This window comes from Lipophrys pholis (assembly GCF_963383615.2).
Source record: "Lipophrys pholis genome assembly, chromosome: 5".
Lineage (NCBI taxonomy): Eukaryota > Metazoa > Chordata > Actinopteri > Blenniiformes > Blenniidae > Lipophrys > Lipophrys pholis.
In genome coordinates this window covers 3,616,132-3,630,329 of record NC_137628.1, presented here as the reverse complement: position 1 = coordinate 3,630,329, position 14,198 = coordinate 3,616,132, and the positions used below count along the sequence as shown (strand labels likewise).

The 14,198-nt window shown below is 41.3% G+C and overlaps 1 protein-coding gene across 1 annotated transcript; it reads left to right on the top strand.

Moving 5' to 3' along the window:
* Window positions 1–6,406: 6,406 nt before the first annotated feature.
* On the top strand, window positions 6,407–13,816 carry LOC308110441 (somatostatin-like receptor.1; the record flags this gene model as incomplete). Its single annotated transcript, XM_080464719.1, has 5 exons — window positions 6,407–6,982; window positions 9,861–10,001; window positions 10,553–10,825; window positions 11,713–11,859; window positions 13,592–13,816. 5 exons carry the CDS (start codon window positions 6,407–6,409, stop codon window positions 13,814–13,816), a joined length of 1,362 nt encoding a protein of 453 aa, XP_080320845.1.
* Window positions 13,817–14,198: the final 382 nt, after the last annotated feature.

Below are 14,198 nucleotides of genomic sequence, written 5' to 3'. Positions count from 1 at the left end.
ATCAGAATTGGACATATTTTGAATACAATTCTCCTAAGGTCATTTGTAAAGAGCCGTTTTGTATTTTTTAGTTTATGTTTTAATTTAAAGTTCTTCATTTAACTCATAACTGTTTTATGTTTCCATTGTTCAGCAGCAGCATGTTTTCCTTATCTTGTATATAACTGGCAATATTTTAAAAGGAGACCACCGCAGCCACATTATCCAGCTTTTTAAAATGTTAGTTACACGCAGCCCACAGGACGGTGATGTTCTCTGACAGGCTGCTAAGGTCAGCCTTTGGGCGGTGTGATAGCTTCGCTCCAGGGGATTCTTGTATAGATAGACACAAACTCTTCCATCTTTACCCAAGAGACACGCTCATATGAACCAAAGGCTGGGCACCTATAAACGTGTGAGGTTGTGGGGGCGTTAGTTATTTAGGAGAGACGGGGTACGGCCTTCCTCTTCCTGCAGTGATGCTCCCTGCAGAGAAGTGAGGAAAGCTTGGGAGATGCAGTGGAAGTCAAGGATGAACGTTATGCTCACAGAGGCGTGTAAACATTGTGATGTATCGGGATTGTCTGCTGCTACTCAGTACTTCCCCTTTGTGCGGGTGTATTCAGGAAGAAAGACACCAACAAGTGGAAATCTGTGAGTTGATGTTTTTTTTAAAGTGACTGACATTTACAGATATTGTAGATACACAGGCATTTAGCTTATGGTATGAAACATAGGAATAATTGTATTCAGAGAAAGGCCTTTGAAAAGCATGTACAGACTGAATTATCTCAATTTCTTTACATGAAAAATTATTGGAGTTCAGGTACAAACTCAGCTTTAAGTGAAGCACGCCATCTCCTTTGAATGTTTTAATTCAAATTTTTGACTTCATCACAAAAACAGAGAGAGAGAGAGAGAGAGAGAGAGAGAGAGAGAGAGAGACTATAGGTCAAAGACAAAATGATAGTGGCATGCAGGAATGAAACCGGAAGCCATTTTGGAGTGATGTGATCTCTTCTGCAGTTCCTGTCAGGACTCTCACCGCAGCATTTTGAATGAAATGAAGATTTCTTAAGCAATCAATGGGAAAATCTCATAATAGGTCATTACAATAGTCGACTCGGGAAGTAACGAATGAATGGACTCATTTCTCTGAATCACACTGAGTCAACATGTTCCTCATTTTAGAAACATTACGCTCGCGAAAACAAAAAAAAAATCTAATCTAAAACTTTAATTACAAGTATATGTTAAATCATAAATTATACATACAAGTGTCCTGAAAAGTTCCATTTTGGGAAATTACTCATCTTCACCTGCTGAAAACCCTCATGTCACTGAGGAGCAAGGGGCAGTTTCAGGAAACATTTTATTATATTTTTTGACAAAAACCTATTTGCCTTTGTGTTCCGTAAAACACTGTGATGGCGATGTTGATGTTTAATAAAGTGTATTATTCCCAGGTGACCGAAAAAGTTTCTCATATTACAACAAATGTGTTTGAGACAAAACTGTTTGAAAACCTGAGCAGTCAGCCTGCAGCCTCACATGCTTGAATAATAATACCTTTTATTTCCTACTGGGATCACAGACGAACATGTGCTTAAAACAATACGCTGAGTAGTCAGACTCCCTCAAGCCTTTAAACCAGGGGGGGTCAAACCGATGTTAGTTCAGCTCAATTTCATGTTGACTTAGACGAACCAATAAAATAGTGTCATAATAACCTTGCAATCTAAACTTTAAAGTATTTCTGTCTTGTGAATCAATTTCAATTAAACCTTCTGGTGCAGAATACACTCCTATCGCTGCTGCATTATGCAGGTTTTTACAAACTCAGGCTGACAGCACGACTCTGAGGCTGGTTTGAGAGCAACGAGGTAGCTATCGCTCATGGCATATCTCAGCTTGGGTCTGATTGTTGTGTTTTGTCTGCCAAGAAGCGTATTAAATAGAAAGAAAATCATTGTTTTCTTTGCTTGGTGGGTTGGCGGGCATGATTGGAGCCTCTTGTGGGCCGGTTTGGGCTTACGGGCCTCATGTTTGACACCCCTGCTTTCGGGCATCTTTCCTCCTTTCTAATAACGTCCACCTGACAGATTTATTTCCACAGTTTTGTGATGATTTATCTCTCTGTGAATATACTGTGCTTCAGAAAATTCAAGAGCCTCAGGAAACATGTAATCCAACCAAAAAGTGCTTTACTTTAAAAGTTAATCCCATGAGTCTGTTTGAGAATCTGAACCCAGAATTGGCCCCAATGAAGGAAGAGTGTGCTGGCGGCAGCTGTCGCCAATGGTGTGTGCGTGCGTGCGTGCGTGCGTGCGTGCGTGCGTGCGTGCGTGCGTGCGTGCGTGCGTGCGTGTGAACGGTTGAACCGCACTAACAGCATCAAGCAGTTTGGATTACTGCGCTGTAGAGGTGAAGTCCACTCAGACTTGCTTTAGTTTTGTCTGGTCTGCTGAGGAGGCATCTTTAATCACTACATACAGTATAACTCCATGCCGCAGTAAAAATAATCAGGCAGGAAGAAGGCCGGGGTGTGTACTCCTCACAAACAAGCAAATCTCAACTTGACCGTATTTCACATTTCTTCTTTCCTGTTCTGAGAGGAGTTGATCTTAATCAGTAATTTGGCTGCTGGCCAGTGTTTAAAGTGTGGTCTGGTCTACAGGGTAGACCCCTTAATGCATCTAGTCCACAGATTTCTACTGACACAGGTCTGAGAAAAATCTGAAAATAATCTATGTTTTCAGCATTTTAGAAACTCTGGTGATGCAGAACTTGTGGTATTGGTCCCAATAATATATTTTCTAAAACTCTAAATGAGTCACAGAAATATGTATGAATTCATTTCCATCCTATACTAAAATAATAATACACACTGTGACATGCTTATAGAAACTGTCAGTCATGACCAGCACTCAGTGACAGGATGGCTGGAATGTATAGCATGTAGACAAGAAGCGGACGTTTCCATTAAACTGAGGGAACGCTTTAATGGACAATTCAAGATGTTGAGTATTGACATGAGAATTTTTATGAACTCAATTACTCGGTGTGGTCGAAGCAGGAGTAAAAGCATCGATGGCAACAAGAAACCTTGTGATACCAGAGCAGCGTTACTGGGGTGTATAGTTGTTGGTACATTAGAGTGTTCCAATTGTTTCTTTAGAATAGAACTTTAGAACTATTGCTGTTTTGATTTTATGATCAAACAATGCATTGTGTCATCCCTTTATGAGATTTAGAGATTGTATAGATGAACAAGGGCATTTCTAAGCACCCGAGCCAATTTCCTACCTTCCCTACCCCGCTGTCCTTCTCTGGCCTGAACAATGTGTTGAATTATTTGATCTGTTTTATCTTCAGCTAGTTGAGTTTGTTTAAGGACGCCACATGACTTGGTGACCAGTTGTGCCTGATATGTAACCTAAGTATTTATTGAGGAGTATTCATATTGCCCATCAGCATGTAAAGCAGCATCTGAGGTGTTTTTTGTTATTTTTGTTTTACTGGACATGTTTGTGTGTGCATGGAGCTGTCAGCTGAATCTGAGTTGATGTTCACTGAGGTTGTCTGTGTTAGTTTCAGGACTGGCTGCTTCATTTCTTCATTGCTCTCATTGCGAGAGCCATTCTTTGACCCAATTTCTGAGGTTTTCCTGTGTCTTCTTCAATCCGCATTCAGCGTTTTGTCATGCCCACCTCTCAACGGGAACTCTGATACCCCAGTGTTTTGTTTGTTTGGTTTTTTAAAAAAAAATAAAAACGGTGATGCTCCCCTTCAGGTTCTGCAGCCTGTGGGAAGAAACGGAAAAGAAAAAAATGTTTACTTTGTTAATGTGTTTTTCGTCTATCTTTAGGAAATCCACCCGAATCAAGTCGGGACTACAGTGAGCATCTGACAGATGGTCAGCGTTAATCAGGTTGAAAAGTAACTTCTCAATCTGTTCTGCCACTTGACTCACTGACAAACAAAAAAACATAATGAGCTTAATATAAACACTTGTATACACTCTTTGGTTCAATGCATTGCCATCCGACAAACTGAAATTATTGGCACACAATGATGCCATGTCACGTCGTGGCACTTCGGAGAAAAACTCCAACAGGAGCAAGTAAAGATGAGGCTGGAGAGGAAACATCTCTGCAGAATTGGACTGAGAGATGGGGGCTTTTCTGATGCACTGGGGGGGGGGGGGATTATGGAGAAGAAAGAGAGAAACCGATTGGAGAGGGAGAGACAGAAAGCACTACACAAACAAGTTGACATGCGATAGAGAGAGAGAGAGAGAGAGCAAGAGCTATAGATCCTGATATGTTAAAGGACTGAACGATATCAGTTTATCATGTTTGTCTTCATGAACAGTTTTGTGGTTATGGAGACTCATCCTTTCATCTGATTTCCCTCCGTCCAAATACAAGCAAGCAAACATGGAGACTGAACAGTTTCCAGCAGATTGTTCTCGTGTAAACAGGAGCTACAGGACACAAAACCCTCATTTGAATACACCTGTGTGTGCCTGATGTTGTGATATGGGCGTGAAACTGAAGTTTAGCATGCTTCATGTAGGCTCTTATTAAACCAGGATTCTAATGTTAATGACATGCATGGATGTATGGAGAGTGAGTGGAGAGACGCTCCAAGCAATCTAGAAATCAAATATTTATGTTGCTCAATTAACACATCTCAGACCTAAAACAATGCTTATATAAATATTTGTTTTAAGAAAAATAAAAAAAACACATTTGCAAGAAAGATGTGTTACTATACATGTTGTGGTGAAAGAAAAAAATGTCTTCAAGTCATATCTATCAATAGAAAGAAATGCTTCAGTCTAATGTTCTGCAATCAAATGTGGAAACATATGAGAGGTATATTCATATTCTACAGTATTACGTTTAAGCCTGATCACATAGTGGGTTTTTTCATGCCAAGCATATTTAACGCAGATGTTGCAGCTTGTTTAAATTATTCAAAGAAGCTGAATCTGTTGTGGAAATATAGCCGGAACAAGGAACTATTGTGTGGGGAAAATGCATTGTTTTTCTTTTCATTGCTGTCAACCAATAAAAATGTTGTAACTGTATGAAAATCATATCACACTTGGGGGGGGGGGGGGGGGGGGGGGGGGGGGTATTGGGATTTTGTAGAGCAATGTGGTCTACGATCTGTGAGAAGGGCTCATCTCTTGGGGTATTTTTTAGAGAGCCAGCGGTAGCTGTTCTTTGTGTTATTGAGGACATTTGAAACAGCTATGATCGATGCAGCTAAGGGACCCGCTGATGGTGAATATCACAGTTCATAGAAAGTGTCTCATCCAATCAGTCACAACTAATTCAAAGTTAACTTGTAAAGAATAAAATTAAACCACAGGATTATTAGGCACTGGAACAAAACACTGTGAGCTCAAAATATGTTGAAGTAGAACAGCACATGCTCCCTCTCTCCCTCCCTCCCCCTCTCTCCCCCTCTCTCTCTTCCCGCTTTCTCCCTCTCTCTCACCCCCCCCCCCCCCCCCCCCCCCCCCCCTCTCTCTCTATCATCATATTAAAGAAACAGCAGAGCCTTGTCGGCAGAAAGTTGAAGAGGAAACGCAGGATGTGCTTGCAGCCGTCCCATTCCGCTCAGCACCACGGACAGCGAAAGATCTTTGCGCTTAAACTCAACTTTCTATCAATATTGGATTTATTGGATTATCGGATTACTAAATTAAGAATGTAAAGTGCTTTAGGATCTGTATCTGTTAATTTGTTTACAGAGACTTTTCCAGCCCTCACCAAAGAAAGCCCGATTTTTTTCTTCTCTGTGTGATCAGCACCTTTGCGCTGTATTCGGAGTACAACACGTGTCATTGAATAGCTGTACACCTCGATCACAAACAGTATTTTAGTTCCTGTATATGGAAATTAATAGCACAACCATTAATACAGTGGATGTAACGCAGATCTCTCGCGTGCGTAAAAGCGGTGGTGCCGTTCGACACTTGACTCGGGACATACGGGATGAGTTTTGCAGTATGTGGTTGTTGGATAACATGAGGTAACCCATCTCAAGAAGAAAGGTGACTCAGTGACCGGTCGAGCTCAACTACCGGCACAGCTTCACAACTGTCGGAGCGACAATGTAGGCTACATGGGAAACACTCACTTGGATCGTGGCGCGCGGTGCGCAAAAGAGCCACACAAATTCAGTTCTTCTGTGGTCACGACGAACAGGTTGGTGCTTTGTGTCTCTCACGTTTTCCTGTGCACACAGATATCATACAAAGGTGACGCTCACCAGCGTGGTTGGTTCTTCTCTGAGTTTTCTTCCTAAGTGAGCGTGGCTGCGCAACGAGCAAGAAGTCAAGACTTTTATCTCAATCGCCCTTAAGGGGGCGAATGTTTATTTTGTGATTCTTCAATTGAGATTTCTGACAATGGAGCCCCTGGACCAGAACTACTGGTATCCCCTTTCATCCGACCTGAACTCCTCCGGAGCCTCTCCTCCATCCTTCCTCTTCTCCTACCCTCAACTCTTCAACATCTCCAACACGTCCACGCAGAGTGTCCCCTTCGAGGGCAGCAGCACTCTGCTGACGGCGGTCATCTCCCTCACCGTCTTCGTGGTGGGTCTGATCGGCAACACTTTGGCCATCTACGTGGTGCTGCGCTACGCCAAAATGAAGACTGTCACCAACATCTACATCCTGAACCTGGCCGTGGCGGACGAGCTCTACATCATCGGCCTCCCTTTCCTCACCACGCAGAACGTGCTCTCTTACTGGCCCTTCGGCTCTTTCCTGTGCCGCGTGGTCATGACCGCGGACTCCATGAACCAGTTCACGTCCATCTTCTGCCTCACGGTCATGTCTATCGACCGGTACCTGGCCGTGGTTCATCCCATACGCAGCACCAGGTGGAGGCACCCGCGCGTGGCCAAGGTGGTGAGCGCAGCCGTGTGGGGCGTGTCTTTTGTGGTCGTGCTGCCGGTGGTCATCTTCTCTGATGTGCAGGTATTTCAACCATCCATCCATCCATCCATCCATGGAGGGCTGTCAGGAGATGAGTTACTTGGAATTAACTTCAATAACGGGTAGAATTGAGAATATTTTGGAGTATCTCTAATAATTCAATTCGATTTAATTCATTATAATAATTGCAATTAAGTAATGGTCAATCAACATTCTATTCCAAAACAGTAACGCTTGTATAAACGTTTTGAATATATTCAACCAGTATAAACCACAATAACTCAAATATGACTCTCATGTTTCTTCTTACAATGATTAAATATCACAGTGAAGACACTTTCAATTATCCTTTCATTACATTTATGTGGTAATTCATGAAGTATCAACAATTTTCACAGAATCACATAAATACCTAAATAAACACAAGTTGCTCATTGAATAGTTTTCAATGAACAAACTGGCTGGAAGAAAAAGCAGAAACTTAACTTCTGTCTAAACATGTATGTAGTGTAAATAGTTAGCCCCGAATAAAAGACAGCTTAAAAAAATAACATTGTAATTATAAAGTGCAAGTGTATAAAAATTAGATGATTGAATTTAAAGATATACAGTATACTGTATAAATCTTATTTAATGGTATGAAATTAAAGTTTTATGTTTACTGACAATGATCTAACATTCTTTTGATTTAAATGATTTTTGGTAGCTGAACTGTTTGTATGACTGCTGCGTTCATACAGGAGATTCATATGACGTAATGAAAACAATAAAATGCTGTCTGGTCATTTTTACAGTATGAAATGAAGTTTTCTAAAGTAGTTGCTCTCTGAAGTTGTGTTTCATCTCTTTTTTGCTTCCACTGATCTCCAGTCAGTCCAGCTGTGTGAAGCAGATCGGGGGAGGATGAAACCCTCAGTCAAGTTATGAATGTGTTGTAATTATAACTGCACACATGCTTTATGTAACAAACATGATATAGTCGAGTCATGTTCTGTGAAAGTATTCATGTAGAATTTTAATTTATCATGTTTGTTAGTGGGTCAGCAGATCATTGGCATGTTAATTTATTTGAAACAAAACATTTGGAGGTGCAGACAGTGTTTAAAAGAAATAACACAACAGCTTCAGTGCAGTTCCTGTTAACAAGGTTTTAATCCCAATTACTACTGTCAAAACAGGAGATCTGCGTTTTCCTGGATGTAATCATGACAGTGAAAACTAGCCTGTTTCATTTCATTATTGAATGTGTTTTTCATCCTTGGCAAGCCAATAAAATGAAAATACTAACAACAACCTTTACTTAGCTCCACATCACAGGTGTTAAATATATGAAACTGACACCTCACAGGGTCTAATCTCATTTGTGTCAAAATGACAACAAAGACATCATCGTCCTCTATTGTCCATTTGTCCACTGAGACCCAGAACAATTCAATTCAATTCAATTCAATTTTATTTGTAAAGCGCTAAATCACATCAACAAACATCTCAAAGCGCTCTTACAATGATAGAGTACAACAGAACCCAACTAAACCTTTCCAAAGCAAGCAGATGTAACAAGCAACAGTGGCTAGGAAAAACTCCCTCGAATGGAGAAAAGTTCATAAGAACTCCCTCTTCAGGAAGAAACCGTGGGGCGGACCCTAGACTCTGGAAGGGCGGCCATCCGCCGTGACCGGCGGTAGATGGCACAACAGTAGATGGCAGCAATGACTCAATGTAGCAGTAAATAACATAACATAACATAACATAAAATAAAGTCATTATGTGAGGGACAGTTTGTGAAAATATACATGCTGCAGTAATTGTGCAATATCCTGGAGAGAAACAAAGTAAATAGAATTTTTTGAATGCAATTATAATTCCTACAAAAGTTCATCCCATTCAAACGAGATTAGATACTAAATGTGAGGTTTCTCTGAAAATCTGGACCTATCTTTATTAATAAGTTATTGATGTCGTCAAGCATCTTGCTGCTCCTATTGAGATCAAACTGGGCCGCATGTTGCCAACATTGAGTTTGACATGCACTACGCTATTTATTAAAAGTGTTTGTAATTGGAACCAAAAGAGACAAATGTTCTACAAAACAGTTATATAGTTGCTGATGTTGTTATTATCTTGTTGTTCACGTTACTCTGCAGCTTTAAGCACTTGTTAAGTATGCTTATTATTAAAGATTGTGTAGTTTGGTCCAGTGAATACATGCATGCATTGAATACATGAGCTCTTGGCCACGTTCCTATTAAAGAACATCCGATTAATACTTTTAAACTTGCCCCCTCAGAAGCAAATAGAGCTGCGACAAAGTGACTGTACACATAGACAAGGTTAGCAACTCTGTGAACCGCAGAGTAAGCAGTTGTGTAAATGCAAGTGAAAAAGTGTAGAACCCTGTTCACCATTTACCAGCCTGATGTGTTTCTGTTGTGTTGGCAGCTTATGTCCTCTACTATTCAGCCAGGGAACATGATCAATAAAGTATTTGATTGTGTTGTTCCTCCAACATGTTGTGTTATTCACACTTGGACCTGAATAGGCTTTGACTGAAAGAATTGTTTGCTGGCGTGAAAACTGACGTTATTCCAGTTCGGGGTTTATCAAATGTGCAGTGTAAGAAATGCAACGCAGTTATATACACAGCACAGATTTTCTAACAGACAGAAATGGAAGAATAGAATGAACCTGTGCCTCTTTTTTTTTCCTGTGAAGGCCGGTCGTTTGATAATAACACAAAAATGGCATTGTGACGTGAAGACGTTAAATTTAAGTGGGGTTTTTTCTTCCATTTTCTCCATATCAAGAGGAAATGTCTTTGAAACACAACGCACGTCAAATAAAGTCAACAAACAAGCAAATCATATATATATATATAGCCATTTTTTTCATGGATGTTTCAGTTTGATTTATTTGTCTTTAGGATAAATTCAACTCCTGTAATATGATCTGGCCGGAGCCGAACAATTTGTGGTCAACCGCCTTCATTCTCTACACGGCCATTGTGGGCTTCTTTGGACCGCTGCTCATCATCTGCCTCTGTTACCTTCTTATCGTCATTAAGGTACGGCCTCGGTGTGCTTACGTGTGTTTTGTCTCACATGTGGGTTTTAATTCAATTTTAGAGGAAGACCACTTCAAAAGCCCAATAGCGCTTACATTTAGATCTGCAAGAAATGAATGTAAAGTCAACTAAAGTGAGAAATACATGACTATGTGTGGTAGTTTACGACAGAGTTTAGAGTAAGTCTTTAAAAGAAAACATTAACATCAAAGCAAATTTCTCTGAAGACATAAAACCACAATGTGTGAGTGTCATTACTTTACTGTCGTTGTGAGGTCCAATACTAAAAAGCACATTGTTGGGACTGAAATGTTTGACCCCTATAATATTATTCATGTATGTAAGGATTAAGATGTGGTTTGAGGATTGTGGTCGTGGTGGGCGGAGGTTGTTGTTCGGGTCAGGCAATAAGCAGCCCTTTATACTGTACAAATATGTGTGTGCATGTGAACGTGTGCGTGTAATGATTCAAATTCTCCCTTAAAATGATCCTTTTACCATCCCTGTGACCACTATCATCCCTATGCTATGTTGGGTGCTTTCTCGAGCAGGTAAAGTCTTCCGGGGCGCGGGCTGGCTTCACGAAACGTCGGCGGTCGGAGCGTAAAGTGACGCGCATGGTGGTGGTGTTTGTGGTGGTGTTCGTGCTCTGCTGGCTGCCATTCTTCATCATCAACATGGTCAATCTGGTGGTCATCATCCCGGAGTCCAGCGTCACCGCCGGCATCTACTTCTTCGCAGTCATACTGTCCTACGCCAACTCCTGTGCCAACCCGCTGCTCTACGGCTTCTTGTCGGACAACTTCAAGCAGAGCGTCAGAAAAGTAGGCAGGAGATCCCTCGGCTTCATACGTTTTACCAGACCTGAAGAAAATGTCACAGGCAGAAGACTGATTGTGATAATGACTGCCTGGCTAATATAGTGGGTAGTGGTTTTGAATGCTTGAGGTGTGAGTTAAAGTCGCATGCATCAATCAGCCACCACAATATGGCCATATGAGTAGCTTTATGTACAAGTGATCAGGCAAACTAACCGGAACCCATAAAGCCATGGACTCCATGAAAGTGGTGTGTAATGATAATAGCAACTAAGATATTGGTAGCAGATCTTAAGCTGTGATGTTGAACCTATATCAATGTTTTGCTCACAGATGATTGAATGATTTCCCCCAGTACCCAAGTTTGCTCCCACAGTCTGAAAACATGCATATGAGGGCAATTAATTGGCAACCCTAAAATAACCTGAAGGTTTGTGAGTGTAAGAGTATGTGGTTATATGTCTCTATGTGTTTGACCTGTGATGGACTGGTGGTTGTACCATCAGTTCACTGGGATTTGCTTCAGTGACCCTCTATCCTGGATTGACTGGTAGAGAAGATGGATGGGTGGATGATTGCATAGAGTCTGACTGGTCTATGCAACACACTGCAATACACAGTATGATCTCCTACCGCTCCAAAAGAACAAGCATTAACTTCTGCAGCACTTTGAGTCATGGAGGCTCCACGTGGACCTCATGGGTCAGCCTTCGCTCTTCACCCTATTGGTGTTATTTACTCGATGCTATGGCTGATTGATGTAAATGTCTGTCTTGTATTTATTTATTTTTGAACACTTAAAAAAACGTCATTCTGTTTGTGGACCTTGAATTTGTGTTTAATTTTTGGTATGGAGCTAAAGCCTTCATAGACGATCTGAATGTGCCCTGCAGGTTCTGTGCATAAGCACTTTGAGGTGCTCCACTAGCGGTGTGGACGACGGTGACCCCAACGCCGCACGCAGTGAGAAAACTACAGCAAACGAGTGCATCCTGCTTTCACATCGCGACCAAGTTTACCAAGGGCCCCAGAGCAGCCAGGTAATCTGTATGTGTGGAGGGAATTTAAACTTGGATTTCTATTCAAGCAATTGTTCATTAAATCACCAAAAGTCACCGGTCCAGAGGTTAAAACTGCTGTTAACTAATGTGAATTTCATCAACTGTCACCGATGATATTGTGTTTTTACAATATCCAGCTGTAGTGGTGCTTTAGGATCAAATTTGGGATTGAGGATCGAGGACTGAAAACATGGACAACGTGACAGCATCCTTAAAGTTTAGCCCCAACATTTTACTTTCTCTCGTAATGTTGGGTTTCATGGTTACTTGTGGCTGCTGCCTCCTCAACGAGTGCCGAACAGACTGCTGAATCTCTTTTTTCATGCTTCTCGGCAGCTTGTTTCCAAGTTGGTGATTAAATTGAAATTTTTTTGATCAGTGGAAATGAAATAAGCTCTGTGTTGTGACAACCGTGTCAGTTTGATTTATGCGTTTCATTATTTTGTTTCAGTTTACACCCTCGATGTTTAAATGTGTACTTTGCCTGAAAAAAAAAAAGTGGTTCTGCATCAATGTCTTTATGTTTTTAGTTTTAGAAGTCAGTTGAAGAGATTTTGGCACGTTGCCAGTCTCTATGCAGACTGTGATCGGGATATCAGCAAATTTATATGCTAAAACACATTTTATTACAGGAAGACAATGTGGAGACCCTTGAAATAGATAAATAGATTGATAGAGAGATACTTTATTCATCTCCGTTGGGAAATTGACATCTTTTAGAGCTGAGGAATAATCATAAAACAATTTAAAGTATGTTTAAGTGTGCACAAAGTCATGCATTACCGTACTTTTTGGCCCATTATTACTTTAATAACATCCAAGGTTTTGCTCAGCTAAAAGCAAATTCCTTCAATGACACATTAATCACACAGGTGTACAGCTGGTCACATAATCGGTGAGTCACTTCAGTTTTAATCAAGAGGCAGATGTAAGTGTGTGTGTAAGAGCAGCTAATTGAGGAAGGATGGTGAATTAATGCCACCGTGGGAGCATTGATGAGGCAGATTGTGAAAGCTTGAGTAGAAGATAATGAGGTTAGGTTTGGAGGAGGGCGTTCCGAGAGGGAAAAAGCTTTTATTCAGTGGCTGCTGCGTGGTGCTTCACCGTGTCCTATTAGATCACCTGTGCAATGCAGTGAGTTGCATTATTCTGACAGAGTGCTTCTCCCATCGCTACTCCAGCTGGTTCAAGGTTACCACAACTACAAGTTCCTCCGTATAAGTCGCAGGGCATGAGCATATGAAGAGTCCTCGAACTCAAATATTGATGCACGGATCTCCAGCTTTCATAAGAGAGTTCGCTTAGGAGAGTTTTTGCCCTTCAGACATGATGTTTCTTAGTCCTATGTGTCAGGAACAAATACATCTTTTATGAATTATTGACATGAAGGAAGAAAAATCAATCTCGCTGAAAAAGAGAGCTTGGTGAATTAAAGTAAATAATAAACAGAAAGTGACAGTTAAAACTGTGATACGGCGCAGACCTGGTGTTGAGGTCTCGTAAACAGTTTTTCAAATTGTGCAATTTTGGGCCGTCGCAGACAAAAGATCCTTGAAAGTGGCATCAAGTTTGATGTTAGAACATGTTATAATGGTTCAATCAGTGGAAAATTAATTATATAAGTGAACCCCATTGAGCATTATTTTAACACCATGGTTCTTTTTTTTTATGTCCCCTTTGTGCTCGTCCTCATCCTCCTCGTCCGCTGAAGATCTCTCCTCACCCTTTGGTCTCGATGAGTTCGCCCTCTGCAGCAGACTTGCGCCGCTCCTCCGCCTCTCTTTATCAATTTTCCTCCACTTGCCTGGGAAGCAAACCCGTCGCTTTAACCTCCACGGCAGCCTCCATGGTAACCACGGTCATAACTGTGGCTGAACCTCCCACCGTTACTGCTCTGACCACCCCCTCCTCCTCCATGGCACCACAGGAACAGTAACCAGCCGACTATGAATATCAGGTGTTGGAAGAAACGCAAAGAAGAGGATTAAATTGCATTGAGAAACTAATAACGAGGCAACAGAGAGGTTGGTTGAGCAGATTAAGATGGAAGAATGTGTCCTTTTCTGTGATTTTAATGTAAATAGACTATTTTTGACTTACACACGCGCCCTCAGTCTAAACGTGTTTCAATTTTTATGCTTCCTATTAATGGAACATGTGTTTGATGTTTGTTTTCAGTCACCAGTTTTCTAACATCGGTGCCTTTTTCTGCTGCTCCCGGCAATCATGGCAACCCCGAAATGGACAACATGCTGGTCTTAGTGCAGTCACCGTGACCCCATTGAATCACGCACACCACAGACACCATGCCAGGTGCT